The following is a 14113-nucleotide window of genomic DNA, read 5'->3' as shown; positions in this document are numbered from 1 at the left end:
ATTAATTGTATTGAAAATACTTTCAATATGTTAATTTTAATAAGATTTATAAATTGAATGCAATTTTACTAATCACTATTTTTGTTGTGAATGAATTATTAAAAATTCTTTTCATATTTTTATGACTTAGAGTGATGAATAAAAAAACTATGAGCTAGATGATTTGTAAAATTAAAATGTCATTAGCTCGTCCGTTGTATTTACTTTTCCATTAAACCTTTTTTTTTTTTTGAAAAGAATGGTACAGAGATTAACACGAAACGCTCTCCCATGTAACTATTGTTCGGTGTACGCGGTCAGGAGCAACAGAGTTTGGAACCGTAGACAATTTGTGTATTTTTATATAAAAATTATATGTTATAATTTATGTTGATATAAAAAATATAAAATATATAAAATTTGTATTGTATTTTAAATGATCTCGTCCATCGCAAATGTGCAAGGAGATAAATTATCCATTACGGGTGGGGGAGTACAGCTACAGCGCCACATACAAACCAAACCCCCCAATAGCAACCCCAAACCCTAGTTACCCAACCCCAGTGTGAGTAACTGCCTGCTGCCGCCCACCTCAAATCTCATCCCCAACTTTTTGTTTGAAATTTTGGGGCCCTAAAATAAAAAGAGAAAATCATAAAATTCTCTCCTTTGCTGACTACAAAGACTTCCTCTTTTGCGCTCTCTCTCTCTCTCTCTCTTTTTTTTCTCTGCTTTTGCAATCAATGAATGCACCAATCTCTCTGACACGCTGACTCCTTGTAATTATTATCACCTCTCTTCTCTCTCTCTCTCTCTCTCCCCCAAATCTGGTGCTCAGCTTCTGCTACTGCTACTGCTTGTGCTTGTGATTATGCTTCTTGCAAAGAAACGTGAAATTTTGCAAACAACGAAGGTACTTTCTTTCATTTTTGGTTTTTCTCTCTGCTAACTCATAACCTTAAACACCTCTCATTCACTAAATTTCGTCTGTCAATTTTTTTTTTTTTTTTTAATTCTGGGTTCTTTTGGACCGTTTATTTTAGCTAAACTAAAACAAAACACTAGCCATGCAACAAAGCTTCTAGCTTCTTATAAGCTTGTAAGATCCTTTTTCCTTTCTTCTGAAAACTTCAGGTAAAGCACAAAGCAAAGAGAAAAGAAAAGAAGAAATAGGTTTTTTTTTTTTTTTTTTTGAATTTCTAAACAGTGGAAAGTTTCAACTTTCAACTGTGCTTTATCTCTACATTGTTGTCTTTTTTTAAATCTTCTTTTTGAGTTAACAAAACGTTGAATTCGATTTGTCTATTCTGCTATATCTCTATTTTGTGTTCTCTTGATTCTATTTGTGACTAAATCATTATTTTGTTTAGTCTTTTTCTGCTTTTTCCGTTTTTTGCTTTATCTCCTTCTTTTGGTTTTCCCCCAACTCACTTCTCAAACTATGGTCTGAGAAAACTAAAATCAACTTCTTCATTTTTCCTCTAGTTTTTTCTTTCTTGGTTTTCCCCCGATTGACATTCTTTATATCAAACTTTATCAAGCTCAGCTTCTTTTTTTTTTGGCCTTATTTAAGTAAAATTTCCTATAATGTAATATTTGTTTCTTAAATTTGTAATTTCATTTCTTTTAATACGTTTTCTCAACTAGCCTTCACTCTTTGTTCTAATCTCTCTTTGCGAGCGGAGAAGGTAAAGCTTCAAGCATGATCTTCAGATTCAATGCTTTTAATTTTGTTTTCTGCTCGATATCTCATTCTATTGATACTAGTCGTAATTTCCTAGCATAAATAAGAATATAAAAAGAAAAAAAAAAGGACACTGTTTCTTATAGGCCTTTGTGAGTGAGACGTTTGCTTGATGTTTGTTAAGTGAGATCTTGTTGAATTTACGTTTTTTCTTCTCTGTTTGAGAATGCAGATGGGTTTTAATTGTGATCGAAAATGATATTGGGGGAAAAAAATCCCTGGTTTGCTTTAATTTTTTCAAAAACAATACATGTTTCTTGTTTTGGGTTTATTCTTGGTTTATATTCTCCTTGTTTTGCTGACTCTCTGTCTTTACTGCCTTTCCTTTTTCTATAATAGTTTGTAGATAAATTTGCAAAAGGTCTCACCATCTGAATTGTATCAATGTGTTTCTTATCAATAACAAACTATTAGGACAGACTTTAAGTATATTCTATTCCGATGTCACATGGAAGAGTTTTATATGCATTTTATTGATTTTTTTTTTACATGCAGCTATTTCTGGAACCATGGAATAAACAAATCAATTAACTAATATCTTCTTCTTTTATTCAGCTGGTTTTGTTATCCATCTAAGGAACCCTCAATGAATTATATTTGACCAAGTTTTAAAGATTCCTAATCGATACATTTGCGGTGTAAAGTGGCCCGAGGTCTGATGTGCCGGAATCTTTGGTGTGATAGTCTTTGGTTTGGTTGACCATTCCAGAAACTGCATATAATTTCACATGAGATCGGTACTGGCTGGAGGAGGAACCTAGTCCTTTTAGCATCATCAAATGTCTTCTTCCTGGAGCTGAGGACATGGGTTGCTGTGTCTCCACTCGTCGTCGGAGTACTTCCAGTACCAGGAGCCATGGGGAGGGGTTTTCTCCTACGTGCTTTGAAATTGGATTCTGTGGGCAGAAGAGAACATTCTCAGATCATGTTATTGCACTGCAGCATTTACACTCAGTACCAAACAGGATTTTCACAAATGGAAAGAGCAGAACATCTTGCATATTCACTCAGCAGGGTCGCAAGGGAATAAACCAGGATGCCATGATTGTATGGGAAGTAAGTTTTAGACGTTACTTTGAATTTGAGATCCTTTGATTCTGAGGTTCGTTTATATTTTAAGTGCTCGATGTCATTGATAAAACTACAATTCCTGTAGGATTTCATGTCAGAAGATGTGACCTTCTGTGGTGTCTTTGATGGACATGGTCCTCATGGTCATCTTGTTGCTCGTAAGGTGAGAGATTCCCTGCCCTTTAAGTTGCTGTCCTCCATGGATACTTATCAGTCAAGGCAAAATGGGTCAGGCAGAACATGTTTCAAGGGCGATTCAAATAAATCAGATGTTGGAGATTCTGAGAAGGATGGCTATGCTGAGGATACATTAAATTCTTTATGGAGGGAAGCATTCATGAAGTCATACAAGGCCATGGATAAAGAGTTGAGGTCCCATCCTAATTTGGACTGTTTCTGTAGTGGTAGCACTGCTGTTACTATAGTGAAACAGGTATGAAAGAAGCAATGGTTGCCGCTCTTCATCTTCAATTTCTATTTCTCTAGCTTTTGTCTAATTCATGTGGGTTGATTTTATTATTTAGGGCTCCAATCTTTTTGTGGGGTATATTGGCGATTCTCGAGCAATTATGGGATCTAAGGACAGCAACGATTCAATGGTGGCAATACAATTGACAGTTGATCTGAAGCCTGATTTACCAAGTACAACTCAGACCAAAAAAATTTTTTTCCCCTTGTAGGCATGCTTAAATGGATGTAATATACTAAATGCTAAATTTAAATGCTCCAGGGGAAGCTGAAAGGATTAAAAGGTGCAAAGGTAGGGTGTTTGCATTGCAAGATGAACCTGAAGTACCTAGAGTGTGGTTGCCATTTGATGATGCTCCTGGCCTAGCAATGGCTCGAGCTTTTGGGGATTTTTGTTTGAAGGAATATGGTGTTATCTCTATACCTGAATTTTCCCACCGGCCCCTTACAGAGAGAGATAAATTTATTGTTCTTGCCTCAGATGGGGTAATTTTTTCACCACTGATCTTTCATTCATTCTTTATATGTGAATTTTATTTGCTCATTTCTTTGATTCAAGTTTGACCAGAACCTTCTCTGGTGTATCTTAAATTCTATTGAGTAAAAAAAGGAAAGCTCAAATGCAACAAAAATGTTGCCAAGAACAAGAATTTCCCTAAAGAATCACAATTTAAACAAACAGTACTACAAGTTTAGACAACAATTAGTACTGTAGGAAATTCAGAAGCGGTTTGGGTGTTATATAAGAATTTCTAAATGCTGCAACACATAAAACGGTAGAGTAACAGATAAATACAAAACTTTTACCATCCACAGGCAACTACTGTAGGAAAGAAGTATTATAAAATCAACCTAAAGGAGCCAATCAGTTTCTTTTTCAGTTGCTTGGTCCACTGCTCATGGTGATTATTTAATAGGTCCTCTAATTTTTCAAGGGAAGAAAGAATATGTTGATGGGCTTTTTGAATCAGTTTTTGATGGTGGGTAACAAGTGTGGGTCATTGCTGATATTGTTTTTTAAATAGTAAGACTATCCTTTAATCTAGACCTTCAATTTTACTATGCCTTAAGCCCAAAGAAGGGCAATGGCATATGAACTGGATATTCTTGAAGAGATGTAATACGAGGAAATAGTTGGGGTAATAAGAACTTTGTCATGAATCTTTTTATCATCAAACTTTAATGGAGTAAAAGTGGAAGACATGGAATAGAATTCTTGGAAAGATCCACTTAATGGTAAAAGTTTGGTGTTATCATTCTCCATGGGCTCTATTTAGGTTTAAAACTGTAACCTAGGAACTTAATACATGGTTTATTAGGAGTGCTCCTGCACTTGGAACTTTATGAGATAGTAACATCAACATTAAGATTGAGGGTAAGTGGTTGATAATGGTCCTTATAACAGATTAATATCTTTTTCTTTTTCCCTTTTCACTTCTCCAGTTCTTGTTCTAAATGTCAATATGGTATGGAAGATTAGTTCTGTTTGTTTCCTTCTCTGTCGGTTTTGCTATAAAACGACCGATCATCTGCTGTAATGATATATGATCGGTCACAGATTGGTTACTATGTAAATAGATATCTTTTGATAACAGATTCCTTATTGGGTACAGTAGCTAAAGGTCAAGAGCCAATACATTGGAAAACTGAGGAATTTCACTAATAAAAAGGAAAAAAGCCATGTGATATTAAATATGAAGATTTAATATTAATAACCTTTTTTTGGAGGCTTCTAATCCTCCAAGAAAAGCTGGCTTGCCGTGATATGGCAAAATAGAAGATAATATGACCTTTTTTCTTAATTTTGAATTTGTTATTACAGGTTTGGGATGTATTGAGCAATGAAGAGGTGGTTGATATTGTATCCTCAGCTCCTACCCGGTCATCGGCTGCCAGGATTTTGGTTGACTCAGCTGCACGGGAATGGAAATTAAAGTACCCTACTTCAAAGGTGGATGATTGTGCAGTTGTTTGCTTATTTTTGGATGGGAAAATGGACTCAGAATCCGATTTTGAGGAACAAGGCTTTTCTTCTGCAACCCTTCAGAGTAATCATTCCTGTAATGCTGTTGAATCTGATGATGGTCAGAAGTTGGAGCCGTCTTTGCATAGGAATTTTACCGTTAGATCATCAGAAGAAAGTGATAGTTACGGAAGACTAGCACCAGAGTTTGAAGGAGATGTTGATACAGTTGCAGGTGAAGATCAAAACTGGTCAGGTTTGGAAGGTGTCACACGAGTGAACTCACTCGTCCAGCTACCAAGATTTTCCGAGGAAAGGCCAAACCCATAAATTTTGTTCTGTAGTAACCAAACTGGACTGCTTTTGTTGTATTATTTTGCAAGGAAAAGGTAGTCCTTGTTAATTGGTGGCTAATGTGTTCATGTTGTGCGAGTAAAATCCATTGGAACAGCAATTTGATCTGTTGTATTGAACAGTAAGATTTTAGGGAAAAAAAAGGCTTTGTTAAAGTTATTGCACTCGATCAGTACAGTTCTGCTAAATATGATTCCACTCCCTATAAATATCCAAACTCTGGTTGCATTCAATCATTTTGCATGATCAACCAACTGTTGACTTTTATATGAATAATCAACTCCTGAGACTTCTTGGGCGCTGGGAAATTAAAGAAAATTCAACCCAAAGAGACTCGGAGAGCCTATAAAATGTAGATGACATGAATTCAAGGCTGCCGTTTGTCAATGAGATGCACGATGCATCACTCCGTTGTCCTATATACAGGCCTTGACCAATTTTTGCTCTAGCCCCCTAGTTTCAACCCCTGTGCTACTAAATTTATTGCCTTAAGAATCTTGCAAAAGTGAACTGAATCACGAGGGAAAAGGCAAAATTAATGTTTTAGAAAATTGGAACTTTTCAATCTCTAGTATAAATTAATTGAAAATAAAGAATATGGCTGAGAATTAGAATGACATTTTGAAGTAACGGAATACCAAAGCAGTCCGGAGGTTAAGTTCAGTTCGAGTCTTTTTCGGTGAATTATATAGTGACAAATTCATAATAGAGAATGTCCATCACACCAAGATTTTTACTCGCATTGGATATATTCTTCTTAGCAGTAGAATCGGTTAAACACTTGGGCTTTGATATAAATCCTTTATTGCCGGTATATAAAACAATTGGATTAAACGCATTGAATAGGAACAACTTGATGTTCTAAGAATGATAGTGGGTGAAGAGGTTAGGTAGATAATCTGCTAGAATTACATATTCACTTAAATAGCCGTAGTGCTGTTGGTGATAGAAATGGAAATAATCAAACTATAGTAGTCAAATCTAGGGATAAAATTTACATGAAGTTTATAAATTTTTTTTATTAGAAATAAATAAATAAATAATTTAATAAAAAATTTAAACAGGTAAATTAATAAAATTTAATGTAAAAATTTAATAATATATAAAAAATTATTTATAATTTAAATTTAATCGATATTTATTCAATAGTAAAAATTTTATTAATATTTTTATTAAAAATATATATTTAATAAATATATCAAAATTTGTTAAAATTTGTACGGTTGATTTATGTGATAAGATCTTTTAATTTATCGGTTTTAATTTTTTATTTTAATTTTTATTTACTCATTTCTAATATGAAACTTCATGAACTTCACTTATAAAATTTCATATAAATTTTTTTTTTTTAAATTTATAATTTAACTTAATTGATTTATGTATATCATTTTAGAAAAAAACATTCAGTAGGTTAGAAGATCAAATCCCAACACCTATAATTCTTCTTTATTTTTAAGTTGTGACCTCTTCTATTAAAAAAAAAAAGCATCCGTATTGAAAATGTATGAAGTAGAAGTAAAAGTATAAACGACATTTTACTTCCAAAAGCGCAAACCAAGCTCCAAATTTTCAGCTTTTGTCAGCTACTGAAGGAACAGATGCTTTGTTTACCAGAAATCTTATACATGCAAATTACAATAGCCTTGAAGAAGAAAATCTCATAACTAACTACAAAGTCTCACCCATCCAGGCAACACCTAGCCCCACCTTCCTATGCATGCTACATAATTGCGTGGTAGCTTGTGTTTTTGTTTTTGCAACGTCTCCTTCAATGGTATTTTCACAATGGAACCCTCTTTTAACTCACCGCCAAATGATCAACCAACTCACTTAAAACCTCACCTATATTCTCTTTCCTCTTTCCACCATTCAAGAACCAATCCTATCTCTTCTTTCTCAACTCTCAATAGTTCTCTGATAATGGCTTATAAAATTAGTTCCTTGCTTCTTGCTCAAGTTTTCCTCGTCAGCATTCTGATTGCTATTGCTGGGCAAGCAGTTGCAAAACGTGACATCCCAAGAAACCCAAAGAATGATGATCAAATGAAACAGCCCGAGTGGCTGACTCACCATGACCGCAGCGTGCTCATTCCAGGCCTTGGACGAGTGTACCTGCCACCAATTTTGAAACACCACAATCCATACACTGGCAGCAGAGGCGGCGGAAGTGGTGGAACTGGTCATATTCCAGGTGGTGATGACACATTTGATCCAAACCCTGGCTTTGAGGTGCCAGTTCCTGACCTTTGTGCTGGCAGTGCAGGAACACACCCACATCCTTGAGCATGTTCGTCAATGAAACTTGTAATCAAATAGAAAAGAAAGGCAATTAGTTGCCTAGATGGAGTCTTTAGGGGCCCCTTGTATTCATTCCAGTCTATCGTATTCACGTATTTAATGTGATATGAATTCGAGTGTCATTTTAGTGGAGTCTAGGATTTGTAACCTTTACGGTGCTCAGGATAAAGCAAGCGTGTAGATGCAGAGCGTTTTAGTTTGTTATTTCCATTGCGTCCAGAATCTTCTTTTGCATTTTCCACTTGGAAACAATTTGTTGCCAAGTAATCATGTACTTCGATTTCCATATTAATTGTGGTCCATGCCTATTACCCTACTTTCTTAATTGAATCATTTCAGATCCTACGGAGGCTACTAGCTTGCACGCTTAAATATAAATGTATTTGGTCATTCGAAATGTCAAGGATGAGTGGAGTATTTAAACTCGTCCATGTCCATAAATTTAATTCAATTGCTTTATGCTATCAAATTTAAAAAATAATATTTAATTCGAATCCCAGCGTCTATAAATTTTGTTCTATTCTTAAATTATGGTTTTTTTTTTTATATAAAAAGAAAAAAAACCCTTGACCACGAGTATTATAACAGGCCAGCATCAGTGTATTCAAATATGTCTGCGAGCGAAATGAAGAGAGCTTAATATTCTCCAAAAAGTATGCTACTCAATATACAGTTCATAAACTTCAATGAGATAAGATATATGACAGTATTAAAAGAAAATTCATAGCCCTAAAACATACTTTTCCATGTCAATAATTGAAAGGTTGATCAATTTTAGATCGGAATGCTTTCACATCTAAGAGTGGGTCCAATGTGAAAATGAAAAGAGACAGCTGAAGAGAATACAAAGCCGCTAATCACTGACTAAATGAAGAAACAATTAGACCCTCTTTTAAGTCTTTTCAACAGAAAATTGACATAACAATGTACCCAAAAGAGGAAAAGGGAGCATAAAGAAGAAAAAAACAAGCATACTCACAGTCCCACATAGAGCAGATTGGTGATTTGATTCCTTTCAACTATTGTATTACCTGATAAACTTGTTGGTTCTTGTTAAAGCAAATTAATTAGCTTCAAACTTTTACGTCAAATAAATTGCTGAAAGGAGTGCTTACCTGCATCGTCAACAAAGCTAACAACTCCCGCATGTAGAAATGTTGTATATGGACCATTTTTTTTTTTTTTTTTAATTTTTGGTATAAAGAAGATAGTAATGTGAGATGGGATAGAAGAAAGAGTTGCAAGTGTGGATTTTGAACCTCAGGCCTCCTGAACGACACCTATATACAATAACTGAATGAACATTGGGCGGTTCTGAAACAACGGCATCAAACTTATACCCGGGCTACCGACTGTAAAATTACATTCATCATTCCCCCGCTGAGACTGAAAATGTGCAGAAAATTGGATATAATAATTACTTAAAGATAAAAAAAAAAAAAAAAAAAAGCAGCTAATAAACACAATCTTCTAATAATTTGGTTCCCAAAGTGTTATTACTCAAGTAACTTTCAGGCAAGGAACTTGCAATTGTTCTGTTCTAAATAAAAAAGGCCAACTACTTATATATATGTGTTTGCAAGAAAGATAACACAGTAGTACCAATTGATTCAGCATAATTAAAGAACATAATCTCTGGAACAAACCGATCTCTCAAAACGTCTCAGCTTTGGAACTCAAACTGACATGTAAAGAATTATCCTGAAGAAAAAAGCAAAACGGTTGCAATTAATTAAATGGGCATGGAAAGATCATGAAAAACTATAAAAGCAAATGCGTTTTTCATTAGAAATGGGCAAATGGGTATCAAATAAAAGAAAGAAATGAATGAGAGGAAGAATGACCTGATTGGCGGAAAAAGTGGAAGAATAATCAGAAGAAATGAAGCATCTTGAAGACAGTGAAAGTGAGAAAACCGAAGAAGATGAAGAGGAAAAGGTAGTCCACCATTACGAACAATTTGGTAGACCCGTGATTTCTTTTCTGCTTCTTCTTCTTCGATTCATCTAATGCTTCCAGTTGTGCCATTGTACCGATCGATCTAGGGATTTCAATGTAAACAAAATTTGGGGATCTGGTTCTGGACTTTTGGGTCTGGGCTTCGCTTTTTATTTTTGTTTTAGCAATGGTGTTTTGTTAACTTGCGTTTTGCCATCTGTAAAAATGGGCATTGCAAGTGAGGCCTAAGACTTGGAAATTTATTGGACTTTTTTATCCTTTTTCCAAAATACGAACAGCGATCAACTAAACTCTAGTTTCTCCCTTTCTTCATGCTGACATAGACCAAAATTTGCAAGATTGAGATTTTTTTTTTTTTTAAACTGACATGCTTGTTAATTAGAAAATAAAATACTAAAAAAGTAGGATTATTATTGTATCCACTATCAGTGAAAATTAAAAACTTTACCGGCTCTTTTTATTTACCACGTATCTTTTAAAAAGAATTTCTTATCTGCTGTCTATGTTAACTAGTCTACCTACCATTTAATTCCAAAAACTTTTGCTGTCACTCTTTACGCCTCTCTTATCTTCGCTTCTTCCAAACTTAGAATCTCTCTCTCAACCTTCCATCTCAAGTTTTCTCGAGAAAGTTAGGTTTTATAACAATGACATCTATAGAGAAGGAGCAATCATGAGCTTTCAAGATCTGGAAGCTGGACGGCAATTGGCGTCGAGGCAAAACCTGATCAACGGCAAGCAATACACCACCCAAGCAGTGGCTTCCGGCATTTCCAGATTAACACCGCCGTCTCCGCCTTCTAGCAACTCGTCAATACCCTTGGGACTCCTAAGGACACGAGAAAAGCTATGAGTTTTTCCCAATGCAATTGCTTCAATTGCAATTGTAACTGATTGCGTGATTTCAATTTGACTGTCTTTTGATTTTGAATCAAAATACACAAATTTTTGGATTAGTTTTGTTCAATTGCGTTGATTTTAGCTTTGATCTTTTATTTAGGAGTTTCAGTAAGGGATGATAAATGATACCATTGGTCAAGTTCAATTTGACTTGCCTTTTGGAGAAAGCTTAATCATTTTCGTTTGGATGAATGTGACGATTCTCGAAATAGTTTATATTTATCTCGATATTTAATGTTGGCACTTAGCAGTCTACATCCTTGTATTGCATGGGCAATTAGTTGCTTTCTTTCGATTTTCTTGAGTGATTTTGACTATATGCTAATAAGATCATGAGTGGGCGGTATAGCTAACATTTCTCATTTGGCAAGCATAAGACAAGGCTACATATTGGGCAATTAGTGAAGGACATTTCGGCTAAACTTAAACAAGCTAGTGAAACAGATCATTGTACTAATGTTAGCGTAAGTTTGGTTTTCGGCTTTTGGTTGATTATGTCTACCAAGCGACCTTTTGCTTTACTTTTTAAATCAACAAAGAGGAGATGATAATTGTGGTGTTTGCCATTCATAATTTTTTTTTTGTTCTATTCAAAATCATGGTAATTCTTAAATAGGTTATTGAACTTATTGCTAAAACCACTTAATCCCTCGTCTCTCTCTCCCTTCAGGATGTGCTTGATGCCCTTTAACTCCTCGTAATTGTTGGCCAGCAAGAAGATAACAGATGCTAAACTTACCAAAGATTTTCAAGCAATTTTGAAAGAGTTTCAGAAGGCTTAAAGGCTTGCTGCTGAAAGGGAAACAACATACACTCTTTTTGTTCACTAAGCAGTTCTTCCTTGAAGGTGTTTATCGTAGGAAGGTTTCCATATACATGGATGGGTAGGAGAGTGCATTCAATGTTTTGTCTTCTTGGCATAACTGGAAAATTGAGTCATGAGCAAGATGTTTTTGACAAATCACTTATAAAACATCTATGTTGATTATTGAATTTCTGTCATTTACTGGTTGCAAATACAAATTACTTGGTGATTATAATTGTGTTATTGTTCAATCCTGGTCTAGGTTTTTGCATGTTATTCTTATACTGGAGGTCTCTTCCAAACACATGCTCTTGTGATAATAGACATATCATGAATGTAGTTGAGAAAGGTGCTCCATGTGTACACTGCTGATAACCGAATTTGCAGATATCTTTTAGGTGCTAGAAAGGAGCTCTAGCTGCTCTCATTGGTTGATAACTGACTTCCAATCCTTTAGACTAACTTGGAAAAGAAATGGAAAACTTCTACTGTCACTTGTGTTTTAGTGTACATGGCAATCCTTTGGACTAACTTGGAAAAGAAATGGAAGAGTTCTACTATCACCAGTGTTTTAGCGTATATGGTTATGGCATTTGGATTATAATCTTTACTAGTTGTATTTGGTTATTTTTGGATTTCCTATCCAGATAACTTTATATATTTGATTGAAGATTAGTTAATTAAATGAAATTTGACGAATTACATATTTAATTTCATGTTTAATTGGAGAAAGCAAACGAGAAGGAAGGCTCAAAATTCAAAGATGCTCGTAGCACCATAACAGAAGCTGAAAAGTTGTTTCAGACAATAGAGGCTTAAGGACAGCTTTATTTAGTGGCTGTAACTAAAAAACCTTGATGTAAATGGTTATAAGTTTATGGCTGTAACTCTGTTTCTAGCCATAATCAGGGTGTATGGAATGCAGCTTAGATGTGTTTTGAACTTTGCATATTGTCTATCATGGTTTGAAATGTTTTCTAATTTAATCCTAATTTATTGAACAAATGTTTCCTAATTGTTTGTTAATTTTGAATTTACTTGTCCTAACTTATGCTTAAATCCTTAAAACCATTAAATCAAAAATGGGTGCGAATAGAGGTGGTGCTATCTATGTCTTGGTTAACTAGTTTTATGCCGTGGTTTATGTGAAGAGCTTCATCATTTGGTTTACTGGTTACCAATTAATAGTTGAACTAGAGCATGCATTAGATCATGGTGGTAACCCTTTAGCTATTACCACCACTGATGCAGTTATAGCTTATGAAGCCCCTGCTTGGGGAAGACCTCTAGAGAAGGTTTTTTTTTCTCAAAGTTAAATTAAATAAATAAAAATATTTTAATTAATCAAATAAATAATACAGTACTTAAGCTTCAATCATTATAATTTCTCAAAAAATCACCTTTTATTTAATTGTTTTTTCATGTTGGCAAAAAACAAAAAATAAAAAAGTTGTTGCCATTTACAGAAAGGATAGTAATTCTTCTCGAACATGGCGACTTGAGATCCAATTTCATCCTTTTACGGAAGTATATCTAGTAACATATCCTACATAACGCAAAATAAAATACCACTCAAATAGTCAAAGCACATCATGAAAGAATATAAAATAAACAAAGATCAACGTAATATTAAAGTTTAGTCACATTAATAGTGCTAAAAGTTGATATTGAACTGAACTCATTACTGCAATATTCATAAAACCACATAAATAAAAAATGCTACTTTTATAATTAAGAAAGATAGAACAAAATAAAAAAATGGGCTTAGTTTGATTATTTACTTTAGCCGTTAATGCATACCACAAGTACGCTTTGTATAACGGTTGTGATTACAAGATGAACATGTCTTACTCTTTTTACCATTTTTCTTAATGCTACCCTTTTTTCTTATCAAGGGAAGATGTCCTTTGGTAATAACATATAAAATATCTTGTCAAGTCATTCTAGCACATGAAACATTACCATTATTGCTTTGAGAAGCTACAAAATTTGTAATAAAATTTGACATCCCAAATTCATCAAATTCAGCATTCTCAATTGATCAAATTATTGAGTTCTTCACACAAGTTTTTGATACATTGAATTGCATAATCATAATGCTTACTTGATCTTATTACTTTTCAGAAAGTCCAAAAGAGTGTAACATAACACTATTGAACCACAGAGTTAGATGATTCATTGATCTTGTCAACAAGCATATTTTGTCAGATTTTTGGAGTGGCATTTTTCTTAACATCTCTTGTCCACCTACATAAAATGAGATATATACAAATAATGATAAAATATGAATTTTAAGAATCGAGTTTTCAATTATAAAAAGATCATCTGGACTTGTCAACCTTTAAGCAGAGTTTAGGTGCAATTATTTACATTTAAAATCCCATTTTATTAATTTTTTAATTTTTTATTTTTATATTTGTTATTTTATTATTATTTTAATTACAAAATTATATGAAAAACTCATAATGAAATAAAATTTGCTAAATGCCCCATATCTAGAAGGCATTCGAGAATAAATTATTTTATAAAAGGTTTTTATACAAATCATTGAAAATCTAATATGATTTTAGGG

The 14113-nt window shown here is 34.0% G+C and overlaps 2 protein-coding genes and 2 long non-coding RNA genes across 5 annotated transcripts; 3 read left to right on the top strand and 1 right to left on the bottom strand.

Moving 5' to 3' along the window:
• Positions 1 to 440: 440 nt before the first annotated feature.
• On the top strand, positions 441 to 5743 carry LOC111290568 (putative protein phosphatase 2C 52). Of its 2 annotated transcripts, none has more exons than XM_022881922.2 (6): positions 441 to 892; positions 2279 to 2779; positions 2880 to 3227; positions 3319 to 3436; positions 3525 to 3748; positions 5085 to 5743. In XM_022881922.2, exons 2-6 carry the CDS (start codon positions 2528 to 2530, stop codon positions 5553 to 5555), a joined length of 1413 nt encoding a protein of 470 aa, XP_022737657.2. In that variant the 5' UTR covers positions 441 to 892; positions 2279 to 2527; the 3' UTR covers positions 5556 to 5743. The 2 variants fall into 2 exon arrangements, with proteins under 2 accessions (XP_022737657.2, XP_089601389.1); XM_089745263.1 differs by lacking the exon at positions 441 to 892 and adding an exon at positions 1409 to 1667.
• Positions 5744 to 7103: 1360 nt separating this feature from the next.
• LOC111298458 (putative cell wall protein) lies at positions 7104 to 8193 on the top strand. Its single transcript, XM_022893166.2, has one exon. The coding sequence runs from the start codon at positions 7365 to 7367 to the stop codon at positions 7860 to 7862; it is 498 nt and encodes a 165-aa protein (XP_022748901.2). The 5' UTR covers positions 7104 to 7364; the 3' UTR covers positions 7863 to 8193.
• Positions 8194 to 8490: 297 nt separating this feature from the next.
• Positions 8491 to 10044, bottom strand: LOC111298457 (uncharacterized). The gene is made up of 3 exons (XR_002691176.2): positions 9722 to 10044; positions 9480 to 9578; positions 8491 to 9263 (listed from the first exon to the last, which is right to left on the bottom strand). It is a non-coding gene; the product is annotated as an uncharacterized LOC111298457 (long non-coding RNA).
• A 204-nt stretch (positions 10045 to 10248) lies between these two features.
• Positions 10249 to 12555, top strand: LOC149514269 (uncharacterized). Its single transcript, XR_016328610.1, has 2 exons — positions 10249 to 11583; positions 12275 to 12555. It is a non-coding gene; the product is annotated as an uncharacterized LOC149514269 (long non-coding RNA).
• The last annotated feature ends 1558 nt before the right edge of the window (positions 12556 to 14113 follow it).

This window comes from Durio zibethinus, chromosome 16, assembly GCF_047325235.1.
Source record: "Durio zibethinus cultivar Kanyao isolate XHJ-2024 chromosome 16, ASM4732523v1, whole genome shotgun sequence".
Taxonomy (NCBI): Eukaryota; Viridiplantae; Streptophyta; class Magnoliopsida; order Malvales; family Malvaceae; genus Durio; species Durio zibethinus.
This window is presented reverse-complemented; position numbering and strand designations above follow the sequence as displayed.